The sequence below is a fragment of the Cupressus sempervirens genome, chromosome 4 (assembly GCF_028749045.1).
Source record: "Cupressus sempervirens isolate cs-2001-9-10 chromosome 4, ASM2874904v1, whole genome shotgun sequence".
In the NCBI taxonomy this organism is placed as follows: domain Eukaryota; kingdom Viridiplantae; phylum Streptophyta; class Pinopsida; order Cupressales; family Cupressaceae; genus Cupressus; species Cupressus sempervirens.
In genome coordinates, this window is record NC_143121.1 from 416,772,861 (window position 1) to 416,791,451 (window position 18,591).

General features: G+C 35.7%; 1 protein-coding gene across 12 annotated transcripts in view; it reads right to left on the minus strand.

Moving 5' to 3' along the window:
* Window positions 1-18,591, minus strand: part of LOC149561814 (pterin-4-alpha-carbinolamine dehydratase 2, mitochondrial-like) — a 251,085-nt gene that overhangs the window by 163,214 nt on the left and 69,280 nt on the right. For 7 of the 12 annotated variants that reach the window (XM_089825345.1, XM_089825352.1, XM_089825344.1 and 4 more), the window contains one exon: window positions 16,439-16,577. In XM_089825345.1, the coding sequence (XP_089681471.1) occupies window positions 16,439-16,577 (139 nt within the window). The remainder of the gene's footprint in view (window positions 1-16,438; window positions 16,578-18,591) is intronic. The other 5 variants (XM_089825348.1, XM_089825347.1, XM_089825342.1 and 2 more) reach the window with 1 other exon arrangement.

Below are 18,591 nucleotides of genomic sequence, written 5' to 3' on the forward strand. Positions count from 1 at the left end.
GGTTTTGATATGCTGAAATAGCCTGAAGCTTAGCATTAGCTGAGATTTCTAGAAACGAAAACCTCAAGGATTTTGGAAGAAAACTTCAAAGAGGTGGATTCGTGACGGGATCTACATTTGCACTAGATTTGTGGAGTCTCCTCTAGAGACAAATTTGTAACAATTTAATTTATTTTGAAGAAAAAAATATTTGCTTGCATTTCTTATGTGGAGAATATGGTGAATTTATTTTGAATACTATATTTCATTTGCCTGAGAGGAGAAAACCTTTTAATATTAATGCCAATTATATAAGAAGTCTGAGGATACATTTATATATGTTGTGACTTTGCATTAGAGGCAGCCAAAATCATGGTTGATTTTGTTGATAAAGATAGCTTCGGTCAGATAAACATGACTGATAAATATCAATATAATGATATATGATTCCATGCATGCATGTATATCAATATACAGTAAGACTATTGATATACATACATGTGTGATTAAAACGTTAAACCATGCATCATTAAATTGATAAATTCAAAGCAAATTATCAGTCATGATTATCAATTATTATTATTGTAATTTTCAATTACAAAATTTATAACTATCGATCTACATTTAATTGATATTGGAGATCATTATTTCAGCAATTTAATAAGTTTCAATCTTAGACATTACTTATTGCCATTAATAATGATATCGACCACATATAATCTACATTGGTTACAAGCTGTACATTCCCAATATCAAACGGCTTTTCATTAATGTAACTAAAGGCACCGATAATGGAATGACATGTCAATGAAGAGATGTGTCTCTACTTACATTAAGGCATATCAATTCATTGACATGTCACCTCAAGATAATATGTCTATTAAATCTGATCAGTCAAGATGTAATGTACAAAAAACAACAGTGCGAAGCATTTTGGAGATTGATATCGTTATTACTCATATTCAGATCTGCATTACAATAATCAGAATTAAAGTGCTATCGTTTTCAGAATACTATACAATACTTGTGAAGTATTATTATCTCATCATTCTTGTATCAACCTGCAAGAAATTATAAGATCAGTAAGAGTACCATTCAAGAGAAAGAAAAATTAAAGGATGTCTATATTACATTGATTTGTTTCTGGATTTGATTGTGTTAAGATTTTTACCATAAACATTGCGAACACTATGTGATCCAGCATCAGGATGAAAGAGAGACACTTTGTTTTGCATCTCTTGCTCTCTTTCATCCTGATGATGGATCATGTAGTGTGATTCAAAACATTGATAGTAAAAATCTTAACACAATCGAATCCAAAAACAAATCAATGTAATACAATGGATTGTGGAAATTTGATCTATTTGAAAAATGTCTATATTCTAATCTACAACAAATCTAATCAACATTAACATGGTATCAGAGCTTATCCGATCACATCACTTCAGAGAAAGGGAAGGAAGTTTGTATGGAATGAAATATGTCAATCAACTTTTGAATGTTTGAAAGAAAAGTTAACTACAGCACCCATATTAAGAGTAACTGACCCACAAAAGAAATTTTTCGTCATAACTGATGCATCAGGCAAAGGAGTAGGAGGTGTGTTAATGCAGGATGAGCAGGTGATTGCATACAAGTCTAGGAAATTGAAGAATTACGAGCAAAATTACGCCCCGCACGATCTAGAATTGGCAGCTATTGTACATGCTCTCCAAATGTGGAGACATTACTTGATTGGGAAACCTTTTGATCTTCGATCCAACCACCACGGCCTAAAATACATTTTTACCCAATTCAATCTTGATGCTAGACAAAGGAGATGGCTGGAATTTCTAGCAGATTATGAGTTTGACATTAATTACATCAAGGGCAAGGAAAACAAAATGACAGATGCCTTAAGCAAAAGGAGACACATTTTTACAATGGCTATTATAAATTTCAGATTAAAAGATCAAATTTTACAACATCTGGAGCATGATGATTTTATGCAACGATCAGCCAAGCTCTCATCAGAGACCCACAGGATCCCGAGTATTCAGAATTTAAAATAGAAGAGGATGGATTGTTAAGATATCATAACAAGATTTATATACCCAACAAAACTAAACTTCGAAAAATGATATTGGAAGAATCTCATTTAGCTCCATACTCAAGACACCCTGGAGTGACTAAAATGTTGTTACATATAAAACCTCTATATTTTTGGGGAGGAATGAAAAGGGAAATAACAAAATTTGTGGCACGATGCCTGCAATGCCAAAGAGTTAAAACCAGAACACCGTTACCTAGATGGCCTTTTACACCCAAATGAGGTACCAGAATGGAAATGGCAGATAATTTCCATGGATTTTGTACAAGGGTTACCTATGATACGGAATAGACACGACACCATTCTAGTAGTAGTAGATAGATTGACAAAAGTTGCTCACTTTATACCAGGAAATCTAACCGATGAAGCACTAGAAATCGCTCATAAATTCATAAAGGAGATTTTCAAATTACAAGGAGTTCCAAAGAACATTATCTCAAATAGGGATGCTAGGATAACTTCCAGATTTTGGCAAACATTATTTTCAACATTAGGGACTAAATTAAACATCAGTTCAGCTTATCATCCCGAGACTGATGGTCAAATAGAAAGTGTAAATCAGGTTTAGAAGATCTTTTAAGAGTTTACTGTATGGATTGGCAATACCAATGGGAAACATATTTACGAGTGGTAGAATTTGTTTATAACAATTCCTATCAATCCACCATTAAAACGGCGCCCTTTGAGGCTCTATATGGCTGCAAATGTAGAACTACTATGAGCTTGAATCGATTGGAGGATAGAATTATTGTTGGACCTTAAATGCTTAAGGAAATGGAGGAACAGTAAATCCAAATTCGTCAAAGAATGAAAGAAGCCAATGATAGACAGTAAAGTTATGCAGATGCAAAAAAGACACTTAGAGAATTCTCAGTGGGAGAAAACCTCAGAAGAGTACCATCAAGTTTGGTAAGAATGCCAAGTTAGCCCCAAGGTATGTGGGACGCTTTAAAATATTGGAAATTATGAGCCTAGTAGCCTACAAAATCGCCCTACCACCAGCTCTTGCAAGTATGCATAACATCTTCCATGTGTCATACCTTAAGAAATATATCACTCATCATGATCATATAATTGATTGGAACCTATTACAGGTGCGAGAACCAAGGGTGGTGGAAATAGAACCACTCAGAATACTCGAGGTGCGTAAGCTACACTTAACAAAATCAAGAGGTGACTCAATGCAAGGTCCAGCGGCATCAATATGCAGAGGATAATGCTACTTGGGAAGATTATCACAAAAAATTTCAAAAATACCCTCATCTTTTCTCCACGGCTAGAGCTTGAACTTTTATTTTCTTGAAATATCTGAATAGATATTGTTTTAAATTTTGTTGTGATATTCATTTGGAACGATGAAAAAACATAAGGGGGGAGGGTATGTTACATCCCAATTTTTGACATAATTTTAAATTTATTTATAGCCATTAGATTGAATGGATTTTCTTTCATAATTGTGTGAAGAGGATAATTAAATATATTCGTTGTATTCATTATGTTAATTGTTTAATGAAGATGGTCGTTATTCGTTATTTGTCATGTGATGATTAGCAATTGCTTGAATTTGGCTTTATGGTTAATAATTAAATTCTTTATCTATATTAAATGTTATTTTGGAATTATTATGGAACTTGTTATTATCATGGAAATACTGCACGGGTGATTGCAAGAGAAGATGAAGGGGAGAAGCATTGCTAAACGGGATCAACAAATTGGGATACTAGTTTAGTCCAATTATCAGGTTGTCAGGTATGACCTTTAATTGCCTTGGTAAGGACCTAGCGACTTGAACATCAAGATACAATCAATGGACCTGCATGAGCTATTAAATAAACATTTAAAAACATTAATTATTTTAATTAAAAATAATGCGTACCTCAAATGGGTTTTGATTGATTTTTCCACCACATCATTATAATGTATATCTATGTACGTGCACATAGATATAGGAATAAAAGTGACACCATAATATTAGTTTTTATAAATAATATGATGCCACCTCATAAGTACATCTACATCCAAGTAGATAGATATAAATTATAATTATCCTTGATTTATAACTTTCAAATCTTTTTCCATATTTATTCTTGCTAAAAATCGAAATGAACATTTGGCATATTTTATTGGCGACCAAGAGCCAAGTCTTTTTTTTATGAGTTATGACTTCTTGGAAGCCAAAGAGACTTCGATACCTTCTTATATTATGAAGCCGGGAGAGACGGAGAGCATGAACATATCACCCGACTTCTTTTTCATAACACCCCATACCTCTGCGGGTATCACACAATATCTCTACAATTTACCACTTGATAATCATTGCATATTCCGTCCACGATTTGCCTTTTATATTGATATTTTGTTGAAGATGTGATTGATAATCACACTGGGATTTAAGCTTAAAGATTTCTTCAGTGAAGAGTGGGTTGATTGATAGCGTCTAGCAAGACACCATTTTATTTCCAGATTTTACAAGGTTATGTGGTTGTCCATATTCCAAGCATTGCAATGTGTTTTATTATCAAATATTACTACATTCCGATTATTATAGCAGTAAGATACAATTTCAGATTATGATGCAAATCATCTTTGCTTATATATCATCGGTTAGACCCTCTCTAGGACAGAGCTATTTATGATAAATAAAAGCCAAGTATCCATGATATGATATCATATTTTATTTATGCCATTGAAAGTTTGAATCAAATGATATTTATTCTGCAAATCTCAAAGATTACATTTCTCAGAATCACTGATTGTGATGAGCTGGAAACATATAATATTTTTATATCAGTTGAGGATCAACAGACAGAGCCGTTTGCTCTAAGATTTGAGCACCTGGGACTCACCGATTGTATAGCCATGAAAAAGGTGAAGAGGTGAGATGAATCTGCAATAACATGAAAATAAAAGTCAGACAAGACATCTCAATTTTCAAATTAATTTCATTTAATAGCTCATGCCTGTTTATACTATTGTTCCCCTGTTGTCAAGTCGAGCGGTGGTGATCGTGTCATTGAACCCATTAGAAAACCTTGGCCAAGGTCGTTAAAGGCATGCTTGCCATCTATGATCACTTGATGTCGGTAGAGCCAGTTATTCAGACATGTTCGTCCATAATTGTGCGAACATTCTAAACATCGAAATGCTCAGATGGCTGGACTAAAAGTATCCCAAGCCTGATCCTGGGGTAGAGAGGGTCTTTCTATTCAATAAATTGTGTGGGGACAAATATGGTCTAAAGTTGGGAGGTTAAGCCTAAGTCAATACTTCTCCTCTTACCGAAAGCCAAGGCTTGCACAACCAATTAAACTCACCAAATATTTCTTGTATGTTCTTCTTTCTTTATCATGTTATGCATTTACTTTACTTATATGCAAAGAAAGATAGTAAATCGTTATTTCAGTTATTACAGTTATTTCAGTTGAACGTTATCATAGTTATTTTCAGTTAATCGTTATTACACTTATTTCAGTTGATCATTGTTACAGTTATTTCAATCGGACATTATCATAGTTATTTTTAGTTAATTGTTACTACAGTTATTTCAGTTGATCATTGTTATAGTTATTTCAGTTGAGCTTTGCTATCTCAGCTAATCGTTGGTAGTTAAAAGCAACTAATGTCTCATGAAAAGGAATTCAATGTATATTGTTCAATAATTAGTTGAGGAAAACTCTTTCTAGATTACCTTTATTTTTTTATGAAAATCCATTTGTTATAAATACTTACACTCACAAGAAAGGAAAGAAGAAGAATTTCAAAAGAAAGAAAAATACCTATGGAAAAGGCTCTTCCAAGAAGAGGAAGGACATACCAAATACAATGCTTCAGATGTGATAAGTATGGATATCATGCCATAAAGTGTCCTGATAGGAAAAAACAACAAACTTCCTTTGTTGTAGTTGGAAAAGCTAGCATAGAAATCCTAGGACCACATTGGAGTGACTACGGACGGCTAGCAAGAGCTGAGGGTTGAAGTAATCCTTCATTGTGGTTGGTGGGTGAAAGTGCATGATGTGCATCATCAAGAGCTGACTCACAGGCTAGAGCAGAGCCTCAGACATTGCATTACCTCTGATAGCTCCCATGAACAGACTCAGAAATGGCATACTTTACAACTGGGTGTCAATTCTCATTGATATAATGAGGGAATTTATGACATTGTAGAACAAAATGTTTTACATGTTGCACTATGCCATCAAGTTCTTTCTAGAGGCCACACGCACACAAATACTTGCAGACCTAGAAGAGGTGAAGTCACATTGTGATAGCCCTTAAACTCTAAATCCATGAAACACAAATGTAAATAAAGCAAGGAAATAAAAATATAACTTGTCATGTATATATAGCACCTACATAGTAGTTAGTACATCATTACACTTGCATTTTTAGGCATAATCCATTAGTGTACTCATTCACGATGCATCCTCAAATACATGAGCATCCATACATGCAACCATACCCATGCATCTACACGTGTGCATGAGAATTCGCATACATACGCGTGTCTACATATATACACTTGCATAAACATAGACACATGCACACATGCTCATCCATATACATATACATACATACATGAGTATCCACATACATGCATCCATGCTCATCTACATGATTGCATCATGCATCAGAATACCATGATTGATATATATGTGATGGAATCTAGATGGCACCATTAGTATATGTATATATACATACATGTTACAATGATCGATCCTCTGATCATTCTAACATGTATGGATATCTATACAGCAAAGATGCTTTTAAGTATCATATTCAGAGATGGAACCATTAATCCATAATCGGGTGTTACTGTTGATTTATAGAAACATGAGTAAATCAATAATATCATGATTATTCATAATAGTCATGATGATATATAGCATTGATGATTATACGCACTTGATCATTTACCATCTATATGCAATTAGTATTGATTGCATTATGTTATCGGTTTATGATAACCAATTGTGGTGTTAATTAATCATAACAGCAAATAACTATAGGGTGTGACGCTTCACGCGCCCATTCAGAAACATAATTATATTCCATGCCAACCAGCTATGAAGATGTCGATTTGAAGATGAGATATTAATTATTTCCCTTTGTGGATTTATTGCTCTATTGAGCAAACAATCAGTTGCTGACATAACCTCTATAAGCAGAGTTCAAGTATCACATCAGTGATATTAGATAGAGCACGATATCAAGCATATTTTTATATTAATATCAGAGAGGGCTCAAGGAATTGCAGGTTGAATATTCAATATACAAAGAGATTGTATCAGAGACAACATACTCCCAATGACCATCTTTATTGAACAGAAGTATATATTGTAAAGTTCATCAGAGACGGCTAGCAGGAAATGTGCAAGAATCACATACATATAACAGAGACATCCATAGCATCGCATTAAGGTCTGAACTGTTATTGCAGACTTGGCCTGTAATCTGTATTCCATTTGGTATTGGAATCACTGTTGCAAATACATACATTTCCATTCATTATATGTGCATCATAACATATTGCATATATATCAAAGAAGTGCAACTACATCCATATCACTGCATATTGTATCAATTCATTTAATCTCATAATTCATTATAGCATTTGGAATTACCAATCATATATTATTGCATTGATTTAGCATTTGGAACCACCAATCAATTATCTTTGCATTGTTTATTGTTCATATTTGTAGAAGAAATTGGATAATTCCAAGTAGTGTCTAATAATATAAGAAAGGGACACTACACGCAGGGTCATGTAGAGCCTTCTCACCCACCCATTCTCTATTGGCAACACTAGGACATCTTGCCCACGGGTCATGTTGTGCAGCTTGATCAGAAGCAGAAGTGCCATGTTGTGGTGTCCGAGACAAAATTCAACACAGTTGGAGGCGATGGCAGTGACGACAATGAATAGGAGTCTGATGACCAACGTAACAAGAATCACCGTGATTTGGGCTATTTTACGATCCAACGAAGGCTGGGCAATTTTTGCTGACTCGTCATACTAGATCGCCAATATTTGAGGCAAAAATCGCTAAAGTTGGCGATTTTTGTCAAAAATCGGCAAAATTGGCCCCCCAAAAATCGTCTAGTTGGTAAAATATCACCATTTTTTTACGTATGTGATGGATTTATTGTTTATGTATGTTAGACTTTAGCTTCTATTTGATGATGTGTTACCATGTTTAAGTTTATTCAATAAAGGGTGCATGAAATAATTTTTAAATCGTTAAAATCGTTGAATTTCAAGGGTTTTTTCACCTTGCTGATTCGTAGCCGATTCATAGGCAATTCACGATTCATGTAGGCCAATCCGATTCCAATTTTTGGTTCTTTGTTGATGACACATCTAGTGCCAACAAAGGGAGTTTTAAGATAGTTGACCAAGAGAGTCACCCAAGAACGGGACAGGCAATGGACTCAGAGGTAGGAGTTGGACTCATACCCAGGGGTAGTCTTGCACCTTTTGAGGCAATGCCACCCTTAGACACTACACCTTCAGGTGGTGTCACATCGTCACATGGGAGAATGTTTTTTTTTCTCTTGCACTTCTATCCTTGAACAACCAATAGATTCCTCCTAATTCATTTGGCGTGATAGTGCCAGCAGTTCTAGTACCAAGCTTTAGTCAGTTGAGGGCCCCAGTTACCATGACACCTCCGAGTGTGGGAAGGATAGTGATAGCCCCACCACCAGTTAGAGAGCCAGAGCCCATATGGAAAAAAATTTCACAGGAGTGAGTGATGGGGCAACAAGCAGTTCAAATAGCCAAGGTTGTGGACGAGCGAATAGCTGAGAAGATACCGAGAGAAGTGAGCGAGTCGCAGGTGGTCATCGAGGTGGTCGGGACAAAGGCCATGGAGATACTACAAACAAAGTTGGTAGGAATAAAGTTTCCAACAAAGAAGAGGGTAGAGATGTTGGCGAGTGGTATTGTGTCAGAAGCCACCACGAGTGCTTGGCCCAGCCACTTCCAACTCACCCCATGGCAAGGCCATTGGACTCGCCATCCTTTTACCATGGTGACAGATACCCACTCAGAAGATTGTAGATTTGGAGGGAGAGACTTCACATATCAGGGAGTTGGAGATGAGTCCTCGACATGATGGAGGCGTACAAAAGGAGGAATGTGCAGGTAGGTATGAGGCATCTCTCCAGCATGTACCAGAGCATCACAGGGAGTCTCCTACATGGTCACATGCGCGAGACATTATTTGGCTGACATTGAGGCAAGTGTTAGGTAAATAGTTGCCTCTACTAAGTTATAATCCTAAGAGGTTGTTGGTCAACAGGTGGAGCAATTGTTGGCATTTGTTAGTGGGGGTTGTACTCTGGAGTTCACCCAATGCCTTGAGTCTTCGGAATGGCCTTCCATAGAGACCCCAGAGATATTGGAGAATAGGGGCCTTCTAGAGCATGTAGGAGAAAGTTGGGTTCATCCTTACTAGCAAAGGTCGAGCAAGTATTCTAGGAGGGGTACTATGAGCCTAGGAGAACTCAACGCATGGCATTGAAGGTTGAGGTAGCATGGATGGTAGAAGTGACAACTTGGGAGGAGTTGGCTACCAAACTAGAGGAGCTAAAGGTGGAATTGGCTCAGCACAACAACCAACTGGCAAGCTTGGAGGAACAGTTCACTCAAGAGAGGGCTAGGTGGGCAGCTAAGAGGGTAATGAGATGGCACAATTGGAGGAGGAGCGGGTTTAGCGGGCTATGGTAGAGACTCACCTACCTAGCACTATGGAGATGACAAACAGAAAGCAAGGAGGTCTTAGAGGCATCCTTCATGGTGAAGTCTGCTATGGAGTGACAAATGTTGGCAAAGCAAAACTGAAGGCTATGAAATGAGCAAGTGTACGAGTTGAGAGAACGATTGGCATCATCTACACCACCACTAGTGCCTTCCTCATCACTGGCACTCCCTCAGTCACCACCCCAAACTTGATTTGCTTCTATTTAGTTTTATAGTTGTGTTCATCCCCTTTTTTTTGTGTCATCCAACGATGACTTTAGTTTTTTGGGCGCAGGGGGGATGGGATGTAATGTCCCTTATTTGATGTAATATTTAATAACAAATATAAAAGTAAAATTGATGAATGAATAAAGAATAATAAAATCTATTACTAAAATTAACTATATTAGCAATATTTTGGGAAGATGTGTGGTTATTGGATCATCCATTACTGGATGACTTTAATGATAACACTCCTATAGAAAGATGTAAACAGGTTTTTGGAGTTTTTGTGGGTAACTACTAAGAAATTATGGTTGGGTGAATATTGCTGAGATTTGCCACAGTTTTGATAGTATTCAAATTTCTCTCAACTCCTGTAATCTTTATTTCTCTCAACTCCTGTAATCTTTATCCTGACATGGAGGATATCTGCCACAGTTTTAACAGCATTCAAATTTCTCTCAACTCCTGTAATATTTATCCTAACATGGATGATACTATGGTTTGGGGGATAAAATCTAGTGGTAATTTCAAGGTATCCTCTGTGTTTAGATCTGATGTAAAGGACAATCCCCCCCGTGGACCAAAGCTTGGATGAAAGGACTTTTTCCTAAAAATAATATTTTCTTCTGGACTGCCCTTCAAAATAAAATTATAACTCTGGAAAGTCTCCAAAAAAGGGTTATTTATACAGTGAATAGATGCATCTTATGTAAGATGTAAATTGAAGATATTAAACACATTTTCATCAATTGCAACTTCAGCCAGAATGTTTGGGTATCCCTCCTCCAATACTAGAATATATTGTGGGTTCAGCCTAGTAATCTTGTTGAATGTTTTCAGAATTGGAAATGTCCTGTAAAAAACTCTGATATTTGCTTCCTGTGGAGTATTTTTCTTCCTCATCTATGTTGGGGTATCAAGAAAGAAAGGAACAATAGAATTTTTAGAAACAAAGAAAATCCTGAGTGGGTGGTCGGACAAAACTTTATTAGGGCTATCAAAGAAAATTTTTAATCTAAGAATAAAAAATTGATGATGTGAATATATGTAACCCTATGAATATAATAGGAAATAAAATGAAACACAATGAGCACAGAGAGGGTGTTATATGAAGTTCCTCTCCTTTGGGATGGCTGAAAGCTAACTTTGATGGATCGGCTAAAGGGAATCCTGGAAGAGCTGGGTGTGCTGGAGTCTTGAGGGACCATTATAACAGAGTGGTTGACACTGTGGCGATCCCTATTGGTCATTTGACAAGCCATAAAGCGGAGGCTATTGCCGCTCTTTACACTGTTTGAATGGCAGTGGAAACTGATTATCGGAATTTATGGCTGGAAGGGGATTCCTTAAATATAATTAATATGTTGAATAATAAGAATATGGTGATGTGGAATATTGAAGGGAGTATTCTGGAAATTAAAAATCTGATTAAGAAATTTGATAATGTTATTATATCTCACAATTACCAAGAGGGCCATAAAGTGGCTGACTAGATTGCTAACAAAGCAGTGAATGTAGATGAGAAGCTGACATGGAGTGACAACCTCAACAAGGAAAGGGAGCTAATGGCGATCATTAATTATGACATGACTAATGCAATTGAAGGAAAGATTATTTGAGATTTTGAGGATTAATATGGCAAGTGGTGGCTTTAATATGGAGTATTATCATTTCTCGAGGGAGTGCCTTTTCATAATTACCAATAGGACAGGGCACGTATTATGGGCGAAAAGCTTCTTCGAGTTTAAAGATAACTCGTCTTCTATGATTGTTACCGTTTTTTGCAAAATTATTAGAGCTAGGTGCATTATGGGTGGGGAGCCGAGGAAGCAGGAGACAACTAGCTATAAAGAATGGAAAGCTAAACGTGTGGTGTGGGATATATTCCAAAAGGGTAAGGTAACTACGTATATTGAGAAGTTCCACGACTTTAAACCCCACATAACTGATTACTTCTTCAAGAACTGGTCTTCGGAGAGGGTTACTCTTCATGGGGTTAAATGGATTTGATGGAGGAGTTCATTGCTGAGATTACTGGTCTTCCCATGGAGGGTCTGAAGTTTAAGAAGGAAACTAGTATATTAAATGCGGCATTCAAGAAGTTTCCTAATAATGAAGAGAGGAAAAAAGGCTTGTAAAGAACAAGAACTTCTATGACCTGGATCAGATTAAGGTAATATGGCAAGATGTTTTATCTTGTGTTTGTGAGTATTTTATTCTGGATGGAAGATTGAAAAGGGTTCATAAATTCCACTTTGTGTTTTTGAACCATTTTCAGTATAAGGATAGGTTGTCCTTTTCCTTTTACTTGAAGTTTTCTTCGTTGAATAGCCTCCAGGCCCATAGAAAGAAAGAGACTAGGCAAGTTCTTCGTAAAGGTCTTGTTTTGTTAATAGAAAATTATTGTAGAAAAAATGCAGTGAATCTTTCACCTACGGTGGAAAAGAAGAGGAAATCTCCTGGAAAAGAGCCTCATGACAAAATGAGTGCTAAAAAAATTAAAAGCTATAATGTGAAAATTGAGGAGCGTTGTGGTGATAGTAAGGGTAAAAAGGAGAGTAAGGATGATAACAATCGGAAGGTCAATGAGGAAGCTATGGATTCTGAAAGAAGCGAAGATAACGAGAGCAAAACGGAAACTAGTGATCTCAGCTCCAACTTGGATGGCTATTCTGGTAGTCGGGGGGTTTCTTTGGTTAAAGATGATGGGGAAGCAGTAATGAGGGGAATATGGAGACTAAGTCACATTCTGAACCCTCGGGCTACAATAAGGATAAAAATATCACGACTCAAGTGAACGGCCTACCCAGATTGATATCAATGAGGTTAAGCTCATGGTGGACCGAGAAAAGGAAAAGAATGTTGAGGATAATGACCTGTGATTAAAGAGCGGAATTCGAACAAGGAGAACCAAAAGGATAATACTACACGGGAGTGTTTAAACAAAGATAATCAGTTAAACATGGATGGTCCCCAAGATGTGACAATTAATTGAGAGAAAATGTGTAATGATGAGGCCCACGAAGAAGACAATAACACAGTGAAGTTGTCTTTCTTCCATAAGGCTAAATTGAAAGTTGATGCCTCTCTCCAAGTTGATTCTTGGCTCTATAATGAAATCATTATTCTCAAGAAAAAAATGGGAGAGCTCCAGAGTGAACTAGATGAAGAAAAAACGAAGAGAATTCAGTTGGAGAATCGGGTGGGTAATATCCCTGAGAAGCTAAAGGCCTATGAAATGGAATTACACCAATTGGTTAAGGATAGCGGTCAAAGGATGGGCATGGTAACCTCAAGCTTGTGCGCAGCTGCTGCAACATTGGTAAAAGAAGTAATGAGGAAATCATATCCCCTGTTGCAGCTAAGCTATCTAGTGGCCCTAGCAAGAGAACTAGGCAAAGTATGAAGAAATTTGGTGTTGCTGCACCGGGTTCGGCTGTGGAGGATATCCTTCAAGGTACTATGGTGGCTAGTAAGGAATTAGTTAAGGTGATCAAAGAGTTAGCTTAGTTGCAGACTCTGGTTGTTGGTTGGGTTGCTGGTCTTGGTTTTACTATTTCTGTGTCATTTCCAACTTTTGTTTTATTAATACTTTGTTAGGTTCTAGGTCCTTGTAAAACCTGAACTCTGTTCGTTAATTTGTAGATTCCAAGTCCTTGTAAAACCTAGTATTTTGATGTGTTTGTGAACTTTAGGTTCCAAATCCTTGTAAAACTTGGGGAACTTTTATCATTTTATCTTTTTGATAGTTGTAAGGGGTTTCGGGTCCCCTCAAAACCTGTTTTTACCTTAATCTAAAAACTATATTAGTAATATAACATAATTAAAAATTAAATCAGGGTAAACTTAGATCAATAACACAATGAAGACTCCAAAATATTACAGGAGATCCATAACATCACAAAGCAAATAGAAGATTGATAATTATTGGTCCCAACAAATAACATAAATTAACTCTCATATTTTCAGGATTAGGGTGGATGATAATTATGTATTGAATATTGTTGATAGAGAGAGTACCATCCATCCTTGAAGGAAGTAAAACATTAGCTATGTCTTGGCACCGATTAGTAAAGGAACTAATCGTAACCCATATCCCACCAATTTTTTATAAGTGGCAATCAAGAAAATAATACAAACAATAGTATTTTTAATGATATGATTCCTTTAAACAAAATGATACTATGAAGTGATGCAATTTACTTGATAATAATAAGACATGCCCTTTTAAAGGTAGTCTCTTCACTATTCAAGATATATATAACTACAAATGAATTCAAAATGGGGGATAGAAGAAATCATAAGAAAGCAGCAAAAGATAGGGAATTCAAAAGGTCCATTATAAAGAATAGAAGAAAAAGATGGTAAGAAAAGTGACCTAAACAGGAATTAGGCATTTTTGACTAAGAAATCAAAAGATAAATAATTTGGAATAAAGCATCATCATTACCAAAAGGTATGTGAACTTTATCTTCTTTAAGTTCATGTCATTAATACATATGTTTTGAATAACATTAAATATAAACTTGATCATAATAAGTTCATTAGATGAATGTTTAAAATCTGATATTAACATTAAATAAATATAAAGAAATAATGGATCAAGTTCTATAGTGCCAACGTTGGGGTTGATCTCATCTCTATATGAATGGCTACATGCCAATGTAGGGATCAAGCTCAACCTTATATGAATGGCTAAAATGGGACTAATTAAAATTTCTATAGTGCTCATGTAAGGACTATGCTCAAATCTATATGAATGGCTACATGCCAGTGCAGGCTTTCAGGTCGTTTCTATATGAATGGCTAAGATGCGATAAAAGGAACCTCATAGAGCCAGTACGAGAGATTAGTATAACCTCGTATGTTTGGTTAGATGAGTGCCAAAATATTCTAATGATAACGCCTTGGATAGGGAGTCTCCCGTCCATGAAGAACCTTAGGGGGTACACTCTGGAGAGGACGGTAAAATAACTGAGGATGCTTCTAGAATAGATATTATATTGTCTAGAACATTGGAGATCCTGAGGACGGTTAGTGATCCTAATCTAGAGATGTTCTTAAGGCTTGGGGTTATGATAAAGGGTAAAATAATATATTTAGAGTTGTTATTCTTTAAATTATGACATTTTGTTTCCAAGTTCTATTCATCCAAAGTTAACACTAGTAGCGGGAACATTACAAGGGATGATGTAGTTGGGCAATTAGTGTAATTAATGTTTGCTAGTATTGTCGAGAGCTAGCTGGTTGGTGATGGTTCTTGCACCCCCTCGACACATATATATATGTTCATGTATTTGTCTTCGAGTTATGTAACGCTTGTCGGGATGAAATAGAAATATTACTAGTGTTGTTCTGATACAATGTAAAAGCATTGATGAGATTAACGGAAATGCAGCTGTCAGTTCTTTACATTATATCTGTTTTGTTACATTTACTTGCATTCTCGTATGTATTAAACTTTACACTACGAGGCAACCAAAAACCCCCTGAAACAAATTAGACAGCTCAAATTCAAAGTATTTGACAAAATGAAAGTAAAATAAAATCAGCAAATTCAGGAAGATTAAGGCTAAATACGTCAGGGGATATCACATTATATTTATTTCTGTTCTTAACAAGACAACCACAAGACAAGACTTAGAACATTACATGAGTGTAGTCGGAATAAAGTACCGGTTATGTTTAGTACTTGTTTAAGCTAGTTGGGTTGGGTAGTTAGGTGGTGAGGAAATGCATCGGTTGATTTCCAACCAACCCTTCTATAAATGTTTGGAACATTGGTAATGTACTCATATTGGTTTTTGTTATTAATAAAGAAACCATTTCCTTGCCTACTGGTACTGTGGTATGAATAGTATCTGTTAGGTTTTCACTTCATATGTATCAATTGAACTATTCTATGTGATTAGCATATCTCTATATCTGTATCTGTGAAACTTGGGTGATATTTCCACTCTACACTTTTGGCGCCGTTGCCGGGGAACAAACCCGGGTCACCCGCGTGACAGGCGGGAATACTCACCCCTATGCTGGTTTTAAATCATATATAACATCATAGTATTTCCAATGCATAAAGGACAAGTAAATATTTTAATTTTCTTACCTGAATATTTATTAATAAGCATTTTAGCCATTTCTTAGTTAAAGTCCTTTAAACACCAATAGTAACTTGTCTATGCATAATGGGTTTTTTAGAGATGTAAATAAATGTACTGAAAATTCTGAATGTGATCTCTCCTTCAAGATAAGAAAGAAACACTCATGGTTCACATCACATAGCATACTCGTAGCTTTTCCATGTGAACTTAGCAACATCAATGCAAAGTCAAGGAAAATTACCAAACTATGGAAGACCGCATATCAGAAGGTAATTGAGCAGAGTACACTTTGCGTACCTTTATCTTGAGAAAGTCTAGTAACCATATGCAAAAACCTTCCAGAAGGTGATGTTTTAAGGCTAAGCATGTCATGACTGATATAAGGCAACCTTCCAACAAAATTCACATTGCCCAGTTTCTTATGGGTCTGCACAATCTAAGCACAAAACTACATATCAGAAAACAAATTAAGATATTTTTTGTAATGTACAATGGCAAAAGCAACTGCAGACTATGCATAGAAAGCTTCTCATAATCTTCCATCATATATTTCACGATATGTACCTTGTTATTGCTCTTTCTAAGAGACTACCTTCCAAATCAATTCAAAAAAAAATTGGACAGACATAATAAAAGCATCTTCTCTAAAGAGTGTCAAAGAAATGAGAAGCAACATTATGTCTGTGATGCTTTCAATGAGGCATAGAAGTTTCCATTATATTTCATGCTTACCATTGAAAACTAATCTCAACTCTCAATAAATCTAAAATAAAAAAAAGCTACAGAAACAGCTGATTGATAATCCATTACCTGAGTTCGTAGCATAAGTAGACAATATATCATATTCCAGGAAAGAAAAGAATTTGAGAGGAATCTCACATAATCTAACAGTTCATCATTCAGGACATTACAAGGCAAAGTAGTTACCAAGAAAGAAACAATCTGATTGTGGTGTAGAATACTGACTAGGTAACCGTAGAAAAATGTAGAACAACAGATACTGCTAGGTAATGAATGAATGAAACAGAGAAATATGCATTTTTGTACCTACTACAATCATCATTGAAACAGAAGAGAAAATGTATTTCTGTTGCTATGAAAGTACAAATAGGAACATCATGATCAGACAATATTAGACAGACTTTTGGCTTGACCAGAAAAATCAATGAAAGATGTCTATCAGTTTCCATGGCAACATCAAACACAAATGAGAGGTATAATGACTGAAAAAAATTAAAAATACTTGTTTTGTATAATGTTTCCAGCCATCAAATATTTTTATATCGTATGCTAGTCTAATATTTTTTCTTTGTTAAGAAAATTTTACAAATTTAAACTGAATTGTTTGCACAAACTTTTACATAGAAAGAACTAACACTACCCTTTGATGAAGTTCATAGTTACCAGGAGATGGGGATACCTGGAGACTCCAAAGACTAGTACTTGTACTAGTGCAATTAATTTTCAAAAATAGGAGAGGGAGGTACTTGGAGACACCAATATCTTTACATATAATTTAATTATTTGAAGAAAATATCATGACAAGGAACTTTGGAACAAAAAGAGTGGCAAAGTTTAAATACAAAAATCTCAAATGTCATTTTGTCAAAGGGCCAAAGAGTTCAATAACTCACACTACATATTTCACATAAGATTATCATTGCATATTGAAATTCAAAAATATGATAGTTTGAAGGTGATACAGATGCCAAAGAATGTGAGAGGCCTACTTATGAGAAATTATGTACCATTCTTCTAGGAATAGAGAAGGTTTGCATGGATGAGACTGTTGTATGGTTTTCACACCATCACCTCCCCATCGCCCCATTGCAAATGGGGATCACCTATTTTTGCTCGTAGTTGTAGAGCGTTAGCAGTTGAGGTAACAATTAAGAGCTGAAAAGTTAAGAGGTGGTTAAGTGATCAAGTCATTAAGAATGCAAGTGCAGAGATGGCTAACAAGGTTTAAGTTCATTGGGTCAAGTTGCAATAATTTACATAGAATTTCTAAGTGCATGAATATTTTGGCTAGTCAAAGAGTTTGAAAGATGTTATATTGACATACTTCATTTACTTATGGGCTAAAACTACTAACTCCAAAAAAAACCCTCAATATTCCAATGAAAATTGATTTTCTACTCTTAAAATATGCCAAATCCTCATGAAAAACAATTTCTCCCTTCGAAATTGCACTTACTTCCTTCGAAAGTAGAATTTCCACTCCAAAATAGCATTGCCCCTATGAAAATAGAATTTCCAACCCAATAATGATCAAAATCCTTGTGACGAATGAGTTTCTACTCCAAATAAAATCAAAATATATATGAAAGGTGGATTTCCATAGAATAAAGTGCATTAGTCCTTGAAGTCATTTTTCCTCTCATGGGGGATATTTGCAATTAAAAAAAAAGTGTTAAACCCAGTAGTCCCCAAGGGAGATGAATTTTGCC